The sequence below is a fragment of the Gracilinanus agilis genome, chromosome 2 (genome assembly GCF_016433145.1).
Source record: "Gracilinanus agilis isolate LMUSP501 chromosome 2, AgileGrace, whole genome shotgun sequence".
Lineage (NCBI taxonomy): Eukaryota > Metazoa > Chordata > Mammalia > Didelphimorphia > Didelphidae > Gracilinanus > Gracilinanus agilis.
This window is the reverse complement of record NC_058131.1, coordinates 285089230-285103221: the sequence shown is the minus strand read 5'-3', so window position 1 is coordinate 285103221 and position 13992 is coordinate 285089230. Positions and strand designations below refer to the sequence as shown.

General features: G+C 42.5%; 1 protein-coding gene across 1 annotated transcript in view; it reads right to left on the bottom strand.

The window, feature by feature from the left end:
- ENG (endoglin) overlaps nt 1-13992 on the bottom strand; it is a 48611-nt gene that overhangs the window by 15169 nt on the left and 19450 nt on the right. Inside the window, exon 3 of the mRNA XM_044664071.1 lies at nt 2175-2315. Within this exon, the coding sequence (XP_044520006.1) occupies nt 2175-2315 (141 nt within the window). The remainder of the gene's footprint in view (nt 1-2174; nt 2316-13992) is intronic.

The window sequence follows — 13992 nt, the reverse complement described above, 5'->3', positions numbered from 1 at the left end:
CTTTCTTTCTTTCTTTCTTTCTTTCTTTCTTTCTTTCTTTCTTTCTTTCTTTCTTTCTTTCTTTCTTTCTTTCTTTCTTTCTTTCTTTCTTTCTTTCTTTCTTTCTTTCTTTCTTTCTTTCTTTCTCCACTTTGTCTCTCTACTCTAGTTATCTCTCTCTCCTCTGAGGTTGTTTTCTCAGAGTACAACAGCTGGTAATATCTGCTGGCGGGGGAGCAATCCTGGCTGTGAGAGATGGAGAGTGTCACTGAGTCTGGAGGAGTCCAGGAGCTGACAGATACCAGGGGCCTGTCCAGTTCTGCCAAACTCTCCCTGAGCCCTTAGCCAGCTGTCTCTTGGCCTGCCTGCTTATTTGCCTCCTGGGTGTGCCTTGTCTCTTCTGACTGTTTTCTACAGTCTTCCCTATAAGATTAACTGATCTCCAAGGACAGCTTTGGTCTAATGGAAAAATCATTGGACTCAGAATCAGTAAAGACCTCAATTTTCAATCCTGCCTCTGAGACTTATTGGCTAATGTATATAAGGATAAGTTACTAAACTTCTCCAGACCTCAGTTTCCTCAACTGAAAAATGGAGATAGTAGCACCTATGATGCCTACTTCATAGAAGGATTGTTATGGAGCTCAAATGAGACAGTGTATGTCTAATGCCCTGTTAACTTTACAATTCTATGTAAATATTCCTTTTTTTATTAGAACATAAGCTTCCAGAGGGCAGGGACTATTTCTTTTCTTTTCTTTTTGTTTTTGTATCCCCATCACTTGGCATAGAGAGTCTGGACACATAGTAAGTGAGTTTTAATATGCTTCTTGATTGATTGATTCTCCTCAGTGGAACTATCCAGTGATAGAATGTTCTGTCTTGTAGAATGAGCCCCCTTGGAAGGTGTTTAAGCAGAAACCAGATGAACAGTGAGAGATACTGCAGAGGACATTCTTGTCCTGGGTGGGATGATGGACTAAATGATTTTTTAGCTCCTTTCTAATACTTGGTATTCTAACAAAGATTCTTTGAGTCTATGGTCTTTTGACTTTCTCTCCTTTTCCCTCTCACTCTCCCCATGTCCAAAAAAATCCAGGGCTAAGAATGGAGATGGTGTTAGAGCTATAGTGGTGAACCCATGGCATGTGTGGCAGAGGAGGCTCTCTTTGTGGGCATGTACTGTCGCCCCAGTATAGAGTTCATCAGGGTTTGTTACTATAAAGCCAGAGGGACATGTAGCCGGACTGCTCCCCTCTCCCTTGCCTGAGAACATTTCTTACACTCCCGGGCCCCCTAAAAGGTCCATCATCACTGTATTAGAGGGTTACCCAAGGATGAAGAGTTTGGGGATCTCTAATCTCTTAAATTCAGTTTGGGCAAAAATAGACCCTAGCAGTCACTATTTGAAGAGAGAATAATCATCTTTCCCATTCATGTTGTGTTTTTTAACTTTTTCAGGAACTCTCATACATTGCCTAAAATTTCATAGAATCAACTCACTGGGATATTGAGGCATGCAAATTTGTTTTTAAAAATAAATATCTTATGTTTTTCATGATAGTACATGTATAACCCAGACTGAATTGCTTGTCTGTCTGTTCTGGGAGTGGGGAGGGAAGAAGAGGGAGATAATAGGGATTATATGACTTTGGAAAACTTATGCAGAAATTTGTAATTAAAATAAAAAAGAAAAAGAAATTTGAAAATAAATATTTTGATAGCTATTTTCATTACAATTTGCTTTCATCTTATTCCTATGCATTTCATTTGATTTATCTAAAGATGTTATTCTAAGGAGGTCACGGACTGCCATGCCACCAAAGGGGTCCATGATACCAGAAAAAAAGGTTAAGAACTCCCTAATCTAATCCAGCCTCCTTTGGCAAGTCAGCAGACTGACTCACAGAAAGGTAATGTGCTTTGTCCAAGATCACAAAAGGCATTAATGATCATGTCAACTATATTCTTGTTTGATCTGGCTCTTATAAAGTAGATCGAGCCAAGACTATGGTATTGGCAACAACAACAACAAAAAGTACAAGAAGATTTGAGACAGTTAATAATAAGACAGAGACCCAGGGACACAGAGATATACCCTCCCTGAGGTGAAAGCCAGTATTTCCTCCCAATCCAGAAGGGGTGTATCCGTGGCCCTTGCCAACCCTCCAATCATTCTTGCCCAGAGCTCTCACCAAGGAAAAGTTGACTGGGATTCCTGGGGCCTGCAGCAGGAGATTGATATAACCCTGGACATTGAGGATGACTTGGACATCTCGGGGCTGTGGGCCATTCCCCTTGCTGGCCTGAATAGTCAGCTGCAGCACTGATAAATCCTGGGAAAAGGAGACAGATATTTGAAAATTTTTATTTAATTAGTTGATTTAGAATATTTTTCCATGGTTACATGATTCATGTTCTTTCCTTCCCCTACTCCCTTCGCCCCCTGTAGCCAACGCGCAATTCCACTGGGTTTTACATGTGTCATTGATCAAGACCTATTTCCATATTATTAATATTTGCAATAGGGTGATTGCTTAGAGTCTATATCCCCAATCATATCCCTATCGACCCATGTGATCAAGCAGTTGTTTTTCTTCTGCATTTCTACTCCCACAGTTCTTTCTCTGGATGTGGATAACATTCTCTCTCATAAGTCCCTCCTAATTGTCCTGAGTCATTGCATTGCTGCTAGTAGAATAATATAGTATATTCAATTGTACCACAGTGTATCGTCTCTGTGTACAATGTTCTCCTGGTTCTGCTCCTTTCACTCTGCATCAATTCCTGGAGGTCATTCCAGTTCACATGGAATTCCTCCAGTTCATTATTCCTTTGAGCACAATAGTATTCCATCACCAACAGATACCACAATTTGTTCAGCCATTCCCCAACTGGAGGGCATCCCCTCATTTTCCAATTTTTTGCTACCACAAAGAATGTGGCTATAAATATTTTTGTACAAGTAAAAGAGACAGATAGAGAAAAGATAGCAGTCAGAGCCAAAGTTAGCCATGCTGTGGGTACAATGAAAGAGGCTTCCCTGATTTGTGAGGATCTCCTGCCTCCTCCTTCCTTATGCCTCTGGCTCTACACAGTTTGCTTAACAAGAGAATTCTCCTGGTAACTTAAGAGAATTCTCTACCAAGGCAAAGTAGCCAAAAGCACAGAAAATTGGCTTTGCCACTCATCTCCTGTGGGAACATATACAAAATGGCAGAGACAGAGTGGGGAGTTCATGGTAGACAGGCTGACTTCCAGCACAGAATATTGCCCAGAGAGGCAAATGGTGTAATCCTATGGAATGTTTTGGCTTAATTATTTTTTTTTTGTCACAAAGAAAGGTTCATTTTGAAGGGAGGCATTGAATTAGCTGTGATATAAAGACAGAAGGCATCAACCAAATGCATTTAAAAATAAACTGGGGGCAATCTGGTGGCTCAGTAGATAAAGAGCCAAGTCTGGAGATGGGAGGTCCTGAGTTTAAATCTGATCCCAGATGATCCTGGACAAGTCACTTAACCCACATTTCCAGGCCCTAATCACTGTTCTGTATTGGAACCAATACTTAGTATTAGTTATAGGGCACAAGGTAAGGGTTTAAAATTTTTTAAAATAAATTGAGAGGAATTAGACTAGATAATATCTAAAATCCCTTCCAAATTTAAATCTTATTACCCTTAGTAGAGAAGGAAGTAGCTCTCTTTAGATGGTCCTCAGAAAGGAAGATAGGGGTTAAAAAAAGACTTGTATTATACATGTATACACTATAAATGCACACAAAACATGTGTGTGATATACCAACATACAAATGCATGCTTAACTACATGCATGTACTAAACCTTATATACTATACACATATGTGTATAGTGTTGAATTGTAGCATTTGGAGACTTCTATGGTCTACATACATATGTAATTATATGTGTGTACACACATGTATACACATATAATGTACTTGTGTGTGTGTATGTATGTATGCGTGAACATATATACTCCTTGAGGTCAGGGACTATTTTTTTTGTGCTTTGTTTCCACTATATCAAGGTACAGAGCCTTGCATACAACAAGAATTTAATAAATGCTTATTGAATGAATAAATGAACATACATATAATCAGCCCACAATCCCCCTCACAAGTGGAGACAAAGGCAGGGGATGCCCTAGTCTCCCTCTGCACCCTCCTCAGGCTTTTGGGGGCTGCTTTGGGTATTCACTATAACCAGATAGATCTCACTTGGATAAATGGGGAGAATAATAGGTAGTGTTTGGGTTGGGAAGATGCAATGATGTGGGGCAGCCAGGTGACTCAGTGGGTAGAGCACCAAGTCTGGAGATGGGAGGAATCTGGGTTCAAATCTGCCTTCAGACACTTTCTAACTGTGTGACCCTGGGCAAGTCATTTAACCCCCATTGCCTAGCCCTTACCACTCTTTCTGTCTTGGAATGGTTATTTGTATTGATTCTAAAACAGAAGGTAAAGGTTTTTTTAAAAAAAAAAAAGATGCAATGATTTCCTACACAACCTAGGGCAGTGATGGCAAAGTTATGGCATGAGGGTCAAAGATGACACACAGAGTGCTCTCTGTGGGCAAGTAGCCACCCTCCCCTACTTCCCCCCAGAGTTCCTTACTAGACAGGCAGAAGGACTTGGGCGGAGCTACTCCCCTCTGCCTCTCCACTGCCTGATAACATTTTTTTCACATGTCCCACCCCTCTTCCCAGCAGCCAAAGGGAGCATGAAGGAGGTAAAATGTGCAGGTCACAGGCAGCAGAGCTAGAGGGGAGCAGAGCACTTGGGCCACTCCCCTACCCCTCTACATTCACTGAAGACATTCCTCACTTTCCCCACCTCTCTGCCCAGCAGCCCAATGGGAGCGCCTCCTCCCCTGTGTGGGGTAAGGAGTGGGGAAGGCTGTACCCAGCATGTGGGGGGAGGGGCACAATCTGGGGTGGGGGGGCACTCCATCTCTAAAAGGTTTGCCATCACTGACCTAGGGTATCCTTGAGTCCCATCTGTCCAAGGATTCACCAGAGTGTCCATTCTAAGGTCTTGGGTCAATCTATTAGTAAAAATCTGAGCATGAGCTGGGATGAGCCCAGAAGCTCTAAGTGTAACCTGGCAAGGTCAGTCTGGAACATGAAAATGCATTTGTCAGTTATATGAGATTAGAGAAAGATGACAATGTGCCATCAAATCTCATGTCTTCATTTATTAAGCTGTATGTCCCTGGTCACTTAACTGCTCTAAACCTCAGCTTTCTGACCTATAAAACAGAGAAAATCATGTAGGACCTACAAGATTAGAACCAGCTGTGGCTAAAGAATTGTTCAGCTTCCCAACTCCCTGCACTGCGCCCCAATGCGTACTGGCTGTGTGATGCTGGCCAAGTCACTAAAGCTTTCAGTATTCTAGGAAAACTTTTTTTTTCTGCTCTCCGCACCCCAAATTATTTATTTATTTTTAGCATTCATTTTTCCTCAAATTTTGAATTCAGAATTCTCCATCCCTGTTCTTTGAAAAGGCAAGCAATATGATCTCAATTATACATGTGAAGTCATGCAGAATATTTCCACATTAGTCATGTTGCAAAAAAGCAAGAAAAATAGAGTTAAAAGTTATGCTCCAATTGTGCTCAGAGTTCTTTCTCTTGACGTTTTTCATCATAATCCTTTGGAATGATCTTAAACCATTGATCATTGTACAATGTTGCTGTGACTGTGCACAGTATTCTGGTTCTGCTCACCTCACTGTGCGTCAATTCATAGAAATTGTCCCAGCTTTTTCTGTAACTGTCCCTACAGGTAGTTCTTTAAGGGCAGTGGATAGAGCACTGGGCCTAAAGTCAGGAAAAAATTAGTTCAAGGGGGCAGCTGGGTGGCTCAGTGGATTGAGAGCCAGGCCTAGAGATGGGAGGTTCCTGGATTCAAATCTGGCCTCAGATACTTCCTCTCTGTGTGACCCTGGGCAGGTCACTTGACCCCCATTGCCTAGACTTTATTGCTTTTCTGCCTTGGAACCAATATCCAGTATTGATTCTAAGATGGAAGGTAAAGGTTTAAAAAAACAATAACAACTGTATTCAAATCTAGTTACAGACACTTATTAGCTCTGTGACTTTGGGTAGGTTACTTTACTTTGTTTGACTCAGTTTCCTTATTTATTAAATGAGTTGGAAAAGGAAATGGCAAACTATCTAGTATCTTTGCCAAGAAAACCCCAAATAGGATGACAAAGAGTGGGGCATGGCTGAAAATGACTAAACGATGACAAGAGGCAAGAATACTCACTCTGAAAAGTTAACAATTGCCTTTCCAGAGCCAGCATGTTCCTAGTCCAGTTCCTGTCTCACACTTGCAATGCCTACCTCAGGCGCCATTTTGAAGAATGAGCTATTATTAAGCCCAATCCGCAGGTCTATATTTAGGGTTTCCTGCATGCCCAGCTGTGTATACCATGGGGTATTCGCCAACCTCTACAGGATGGGTCCTCCCATGGGAAGTTCCTAAGAGAGACAAAACTGAGGACCTTTATGGTAGTAGAAGGATTAGAATGAAGGGCACCAAAAACTCAGGATTGGGGCACCAAGTTCAGGGCACTTGGGAAGGACTGCCAGACTGGAGGAAGATTCTAAGGGGCAAAAGAGGGTGATGAGTGACCTCACCACTGTGCAGAAGGGGGATTGGAAAGGAAGGAAGGAGAGCTATGAAGCCTGGAGAACACAGGGCAGGAGAAGATAGCTGTCTTCCATACTGGAAGGGCTAGCCATCTTATTCCACGTGACCCCAGATGGTGTTGAGCTTCAGCTCAACACAGAAAATTTCCAACTACCCAACCATGGAAAAGGCTGCCTCCGAGAGCACCCTATTAATGGTGGTCTTGGAAGTGGGGGCCAGATTGCCACCAGGTAGGGATGTGGTAAAGGGGATTTCTGCTCTGGAACAGGTTATCGGACATTCAGTCGATAAACATTTATTAAGTTCTTTTTGTTGTTTAGTCATTTGGTCGTGTCTGACACTTCATGACCCCATATAGGGTTTTCTTGGCAAAAATACTGGAGTCGTTTGCCATTTTCTTCTTCAGTGGATTAAGGCAAACAGAGGTTAAGTGACTTGTCCAGGGTCACACAGCTACTAAGTGTCTGAGGTCATATTTGAACTCATATTGCACTCGATCCACTGAGACATCTAGCTGCCAAATATTGTGCTAAGCACAAAGGAATGTGAAAAAAGGAAAAGGCTTGGGCCCTGACCTCAGGGAGGTTCGAGTCAAATAGAGGAGATGGGATGTGGATAGCTATATACGTGTACAATATATTCAGACAATAAGCATTTAAATGACTACCGTGTGCTGGGCATTGAACTAAACCTGGGAATACAGAGAAAAGACAGACACTGCTCTCCAGGAAGGTGATCTCAGAGGGAAGTTGGTGAGGGGGGAGCAAGAGGACCCAGAGGATGGATTGGAATAGAGTTTAGAAGGAAGCCAAGAGGCAGAGATGAGGGGGCAGAGAATTATAGGAATGGGGAACCAGAGGGAGAAATAACCAGGACCAATGCTTATAGGCAGGAGATGAGATGTGTAAGGAACAGAAAGGAGGTTATTCTAGCTAGAGGGCAGAGTGCAGACCTGGGGTAGAAGCCTGGAATGGCAGAAAGAGGCCAGGTGGTGGAAAGCTTTAGTGAAAAAAAACAAAAAGGGATTTTATATTTGATCTTAGAGGTAATAGGGAGCCACTAACCTTTGTGGAGTGGGATGGTGGAAAAGAGGGAAGCTGGTGTATTACATGTTCAAACCCCTACTTTAAGGAAATATCAATACTTCAGCTGAGTGAAGGATGGATTGGAAAAGGGAGAGGCTTTAGGCAGGGAGACTGGATGTTATTATTGTTCAGTCACTTCAGCTGTGTTCAACTCTTACAAACAAATGATGGTCCTTTCTCCAAAGAGAAAGAGAGAGAGAACATAGGATTTATCACTTGTTTATCTGGGCATAGGATTTGGGGTTTGGGTTTTAAAAGATTATTCTATTATAAAAATGAACAATATGGAAATAGGTTTTGAGTGATAATAGATGTACAACCCAGATTGAATTGCTTGTCAGCTCTGAAAGAGAGGAGGGAAGAAGGGAGGGAGACAACATGAATCATATAACTTTGGAAAGCCTATGTGGAAATTTGTTATTAAAATAAAATAAAGATAAAACATTATTTAAAAAAAGAGAGAGAAAGAGAACATCTAGATTGCCCAGCACAGTGACAATCCCAAGGGTGGGCATGCATTCCGGAGGAGGTGGGGTGAGGGCAGATGATTTGGTCTCACTGGACAAGGAGCAGAGGCTGGAGACCCACAGAGTATTTATCATCTACCTCACTTTGGTGAGGGACTAGTTAACCCCCCTACATAACAGTCTCAAGAACACTGGTTTATGTGGAAATGGACATAATATTCTCCAAAAATTCCTGATAGATATCTTTTTTTATTTCAAATTTATTGATTGATTGATTTAGACTATTTTCCCATGGTTCCATGATTCATGTTCTCTCCCTTCCCCTTAAAATTTCTGATAGATATCTTTATTTTTTTATTTCAAATTTATTGATTGAGACTATTTTTCCACGGTTCTATGATTCACGTTCTTTCCCTCCCCCCTCACGGAGCTGACAAGCAATTCCACCTGGGTTATAAGTGAGATATCTTTATTATTAAAAGTAGATTAATGTTATTTAAATTTTTAATTAAATTTTAAAAATTTGTGTTATTTTTTACATGGTTCCTTCTTTCAAATCTACGATCCCATAATCCCACACTCTTCGGGCCTAAATTCCTTTGTTGTGATGTCTTTTGGTAGATGGAGTTCCTGACTGGCCAGATTACAAATCTTTCCTCTATTTGCCCCCACGGGCAGAGTGAGTGCTGGGAAAAGAGCTCTCCATCCTCTGGCGCGCCAGGCAGCTCCCCTCGTCCTCCCCCACCTCTCCGGCCCCGAGGAGAAGCCCCACTAGTCTGGGGAGCCACAGCCTCCCTCCCCCTCCCCTTTCGAGCCTGGCGAGGCTCATGGGACGTCCGGAGCGAGCGCCAGACTCGGGCTCCGGGCCCTTGCCTGACCCCGGGGTTCCCTCCCTCCCCCTGGCCATGCGGGGCCTCCGTTTCTATTTTTGTTGCCTGTGTTTTCCAGAGACCATTGTTGATGGGCCCGGCAACTGCGGGAAAGGGGATTTTGTCTCTGCGTCCCCCGCGCGTTGGGAGTCACTTATAGAAAGCGGCTTCCAGTAATTCTTCTACGAGTGGAGCCATGAGGCCGCTCCTCCTCCCTCTCCTCTTCCAGGCCCCTCCCGCCCGAGCTCAGCCAGGAGCCAGCCGTCTGTAAGCCCCCAGCCAGACACCGCAAACGGCTGCTGCCCGCCAGGCCCCGGACTCGGAGCCCTCTCGGGAAGCCGGAGGATGCAGGGAAGAAAGTCAGCTCATTAGAAGGGGCCCGGCTCTGCCGCTAAGCCTCACCGGGGCTCGGTGTTCTCAGCAGGACAATGGGAACAGCCGGGACAGGTCCTATGTGTAGGGCGTTGGAAGATTTTCCAAAGTGCACTACATTGGTAGCCTCCTAAGTATATACATTAAAAGTAATGTAAAATGTAAAAAAGTAGAAGTAATAGTATACATAATTATATTTAATAATAAAAAAGTAATAATAATGGGCAGTGGGGTGGCTCACAGGATGGAGAGCCAGGCCCAGAGACAAGAGGTCTTGGGTTCAAATTCCATCACAGACACTCCCCAGCTGTGTGACCCTGGGCCAGTCACTTAACTCCCATTGCCTAGACCTTACCACTCTTCTGCCTTGGAACCAATACACAGTATTGATTCTAACATGAAAGGTAAGAGTTAAAAAAAAAGTAATAATAAGAAGAAGACTAGGGGACAGCTGGGTAGCTTAGTGGATTGAGAGCCAAGCCTAGAGATGGGAGAGCCTGGATTCAAATGTGACCTGGGACACCTCTTAGCTGTTCTTACCACTGTTCTGCCTTGGAACCAATACACAGTATTGATTCTATGATGGAAGGTGAGGGTTTAAAAAAAAAGCTAGCATTTCTAGAATGCTTAAAGGTTTGCAAAATGTGCTATAATTTGCCATCAATAGAGCCCTGGGAGGGAGGTACTATTGTTATCTTTCTTTTATTGATGAGAAAACGGAAGACAAGAAAGATTAAAAGAGTTGTCTGGCTAAGTATCTGAGGCTAGATTTGAACTCGGTCTTCCTGACTCTAAGACCAATGCTCTATGCATCGTCCACATTGCCTCCTACAACATGCTTTATTTTAATGTTATTTTATTTACCACCTTTACCCTCTCTCTTAGTTCTATTTTTTGAATTTGTAAAATTTCATTTAATTAATTAATTTACAATATTTTTACATGGTTACATGATTCATGTTCTTTCCCTCCCTTCTTCCTACCCTCTTCCCGTAGCCAAGGAGCAATTCCCCTGGGTTTTACATGTGTCACTGATCAAGACCTATTTCCATATTATTGATATTTGCACTGGGGTGATTGTTTAGAGTCTATATCCCCAATCATAGCCCCATTGAATCATATGATCAAGCAGTTGTTTTTCTTCTGTGTTTCTACTCCCACAGTTCTTTCTCTTGATGTGGATAGTGTTCTTTCTCATAAGTCCCTCAGAGTAGTCTCTTAGTTCTAAGGTAGAAGAGTGGTAAGGGCTAGGCAGTGGGGGTTAAGTGACTTGTCCAAGGCCACACAACTAGGAAGTGTCTAAGGTTCTATTTGAACTCAGGTTGGGACTCTAAGTCCAATGCTCTATGCACTATCCACATGGCCTCCCACAACACACTCTATTTTTATTTTATTTTATTTTATTTCTTTTATGACCCTTTCCTTCTGTCTTAGTTCTAAGACAGAAGAGCAATAAGGCTAAGTAATAGGGGTTAAGTGACTTGCCCAGGGTCACACAGCTAGGATGTGCCTGAGGTCAGATTTAAACCCAGGTCCTCCTGACACCAGACCTGGTGTTCTATCTAATGTACTCCCCAGCTGCCTTCTGCAGTCTGCTTTAGTAGAATACTATGAAGCCCCCTGACAATCCCTTTCCTGATAACCTGATGAGGGTCATTATGAGGATGAGATGATGTTTGGGAAAATACTTCCCCATGGTAAGAGGATGTCACAGTAGATAGAATGCTGTACTTGTCCTCAGGAGTTCAAATTCAGCCTCAGATACTTACTAGCTAGCTATACTGGGCAATTCATGTAAAATCTACTTGCCTCAGTTTCCTTATCTATAAAATGGAGATGATAATGACACCTCACAGGGCTGTCATGAACAGAGATGTCAAACATGGAAGCATGAACCTCAATAAGAATAAAATGAAATTGGGAAATATTTAACAAAATAAATAAAAATACAATAAAACATAGTAGTATTACATTTTAAAACTAAGTCTTTATGGGGCCTAGATAAGTCAATATGTTGTTGTTTAGTCATTTCAGGCACCTCAAACTCAGGCAAATAGGGTTAAATGACTTGTCCAGGTTCATACTAGTAAGTATCTGAGGTCAGATTTGAACTCAGGAAACTGAGGTCTTCCTGATTTCAGTCCAGCACTAGCTATGTCAATGAGAGCAGCTAGGTAGCTCAATGGACAAAGGGCTGGGTCTAGAGTCGGGAATACCTGAGTTCAAATCCAGCCTTAGATATTTCCTAGCAGTGTGGCCCTGAGGAAGTCACTTTACCCTGTTTACCTCAGTTTCCTCATTTTTAAAATGAACTGGAAAAAGGAAATGGCAAACCACTCTGGTATCTTTGCCAAGAAAACCCCAAATGGGGTCACAAAGAGTAGGACATGATGAAAAATGACTGAACCATAACAAAACAACAATATGAGGTCAGTGGGGATCTTTATGTATAGATTAGTGACTGGTTTCTATTTGAGTTTGACACCACCGGTACTAATGATTAAATGAGATAATATTTGTAAAAACACTTTGCAAAGCTTAGGGTACTATATAATTACTAATTAATTATTTTAGCTATTATTTTTATCATTATTATTATTGTTGCATCAGCTGGCAACATAGTGCCAGAGAACTGATCTCTAAGCTGGGAAGATCTGTATTCAAATCTTGTCTTTAACAGAGTAGTCATAATTAATGGCCATATTATTGATGGAAATGTGAATTGATCCAGCCATTCTGAAGAACAATTTAGAACTTATGGTGCCCAAAGGGATACAATACTGGGCAAACCCTTTGACCCAGAAATCCCACTCCTAGGCCTGTGTCCCAAAGAGATCAGAGGAAGGAGGAAAGGGTCTATTTGTACAAAAATATTTAGAACAGCTCTTTTTGTAGCAGCGAGGAATTGGAGACTGAGGGGAAAGCCATCCATTGGGGAGTGACTAAATGAGTTGTGATATATGATTGTGTTGGAAACATTATCGTGCTATAAGACATGATGAGAAGGATGCTTTCAGAAAAACCTGGAATGTCTTGTATGAACCGATGCAAAGTGAAGTGAGCAGAACTAGGAGAACATTGTACACAATAGCAGCAACATTGTATGATTATCAACTGCAAAAGACTTTGCTCCTCTGATTGAGACAATCAATGATCCAAGACAATTCCAAAGGATTCATGATTTTTTAAAATGCCATCTACCTCCAGAGAGAGAACTGATGAACTCTGAATGCAGACTGAAGCATAACTTTTTCACTTTCTTTAGTTTTCTTGCTTTTTTTTTTTTGCAGTCTGTATAGTATGGAAATGCGTTTTACATGATTTCACTTGTATAATTGATATCACATTTCTTGCCTTCTCAATGGGTAGAGGAGTGGCAAGAGGTAGGAAGAGAATTTGAAACAAAAATATTTTAAAATAAATCTTAAAATGATTGTTTCATTAAAAAATAATTTATAACTTTATGACTGGGCAAATCACTCAACCCTTTGTAATTGGAACTCTCTCTCTCTTTCTCTTTTGACTTCCTCTCTAAGTAATATTCTAAGGCAGAGGGGCAAGGACTAGGGAAATGGGGTTAAGTGACTTGCTCAGGATCACACAGGAAATGTCTGAGGTCACATTTGAACCCATGTCTTCCCACCTCCAGGCTTGGCTCTTTATCCACTGAGCCACCTAGTTGCCTCTCTACTGTTAGTCTTGAGAGTTACAGAGTGTGCCAACCTACATTGACAAATGGAGTGCCCTCACCTAGGAGTCCCCTATACCAGTGACTCGTGCCCTATTCATATCCCCAGCCAACCCCAGGGGAGGAGGCAGGAACCCCCCCACTCCCTTGCCCAATAACTGGAAGTCTGCTTTCTGTCAGGATTGCCCATTGTCATCAAGAATGAGTCACTGTCTTATTAATCAAAAAATACTCAAATCTCAACATCTCCAGTCACTGTTGTTCAAAGGGTAGGAGCTTCTGGAATCTACATAAGAGCTGAATCATCCCCACTGGCCTGGGCTTTTGAGGGATGTTTGTGCTGAGGCTGTCTTATCACACACAGCTTGGAACAGGGGGCCTGCTTGGAACTGGTGAGACACCCGACAGTGGTTTCCTGACTCCTGTGGGTCATGATGTGACTTGGGGGGCATCTTTAATGGAGCCCTTCCCCTTTGTTAGTTCCTGTCCCTGCTGCCACTTCAAGCTTTCCAGAACCATTAAAGCCCAGAGAAGCTGAGCCAGCTAAAGTGCCCATCTCTGGATGACCTATCTCCCTGAAGCTGCCCAGCTGCCTCCCTCAGAGGGAGGTTCACCTTCCTCAGACTCCCCAACCAAGGACTCGTATTGGCTTTGTCCCACCAGGCCACATGTGGAAAACTCATGACTTTAAGGAATCTCCAGACTCCATGAGAGAAATTCTCTCTGCTCAGATCAGGAAGGATCACAGGGCTGGGGATTGATTCCAAATGGTTGTGGAACCTGGGTCTAATCAGGGCTCCCTCTGGACCTTACCTGGAGAGAAACAGCTGGGCCCCTATGATAACTCCCAGAGA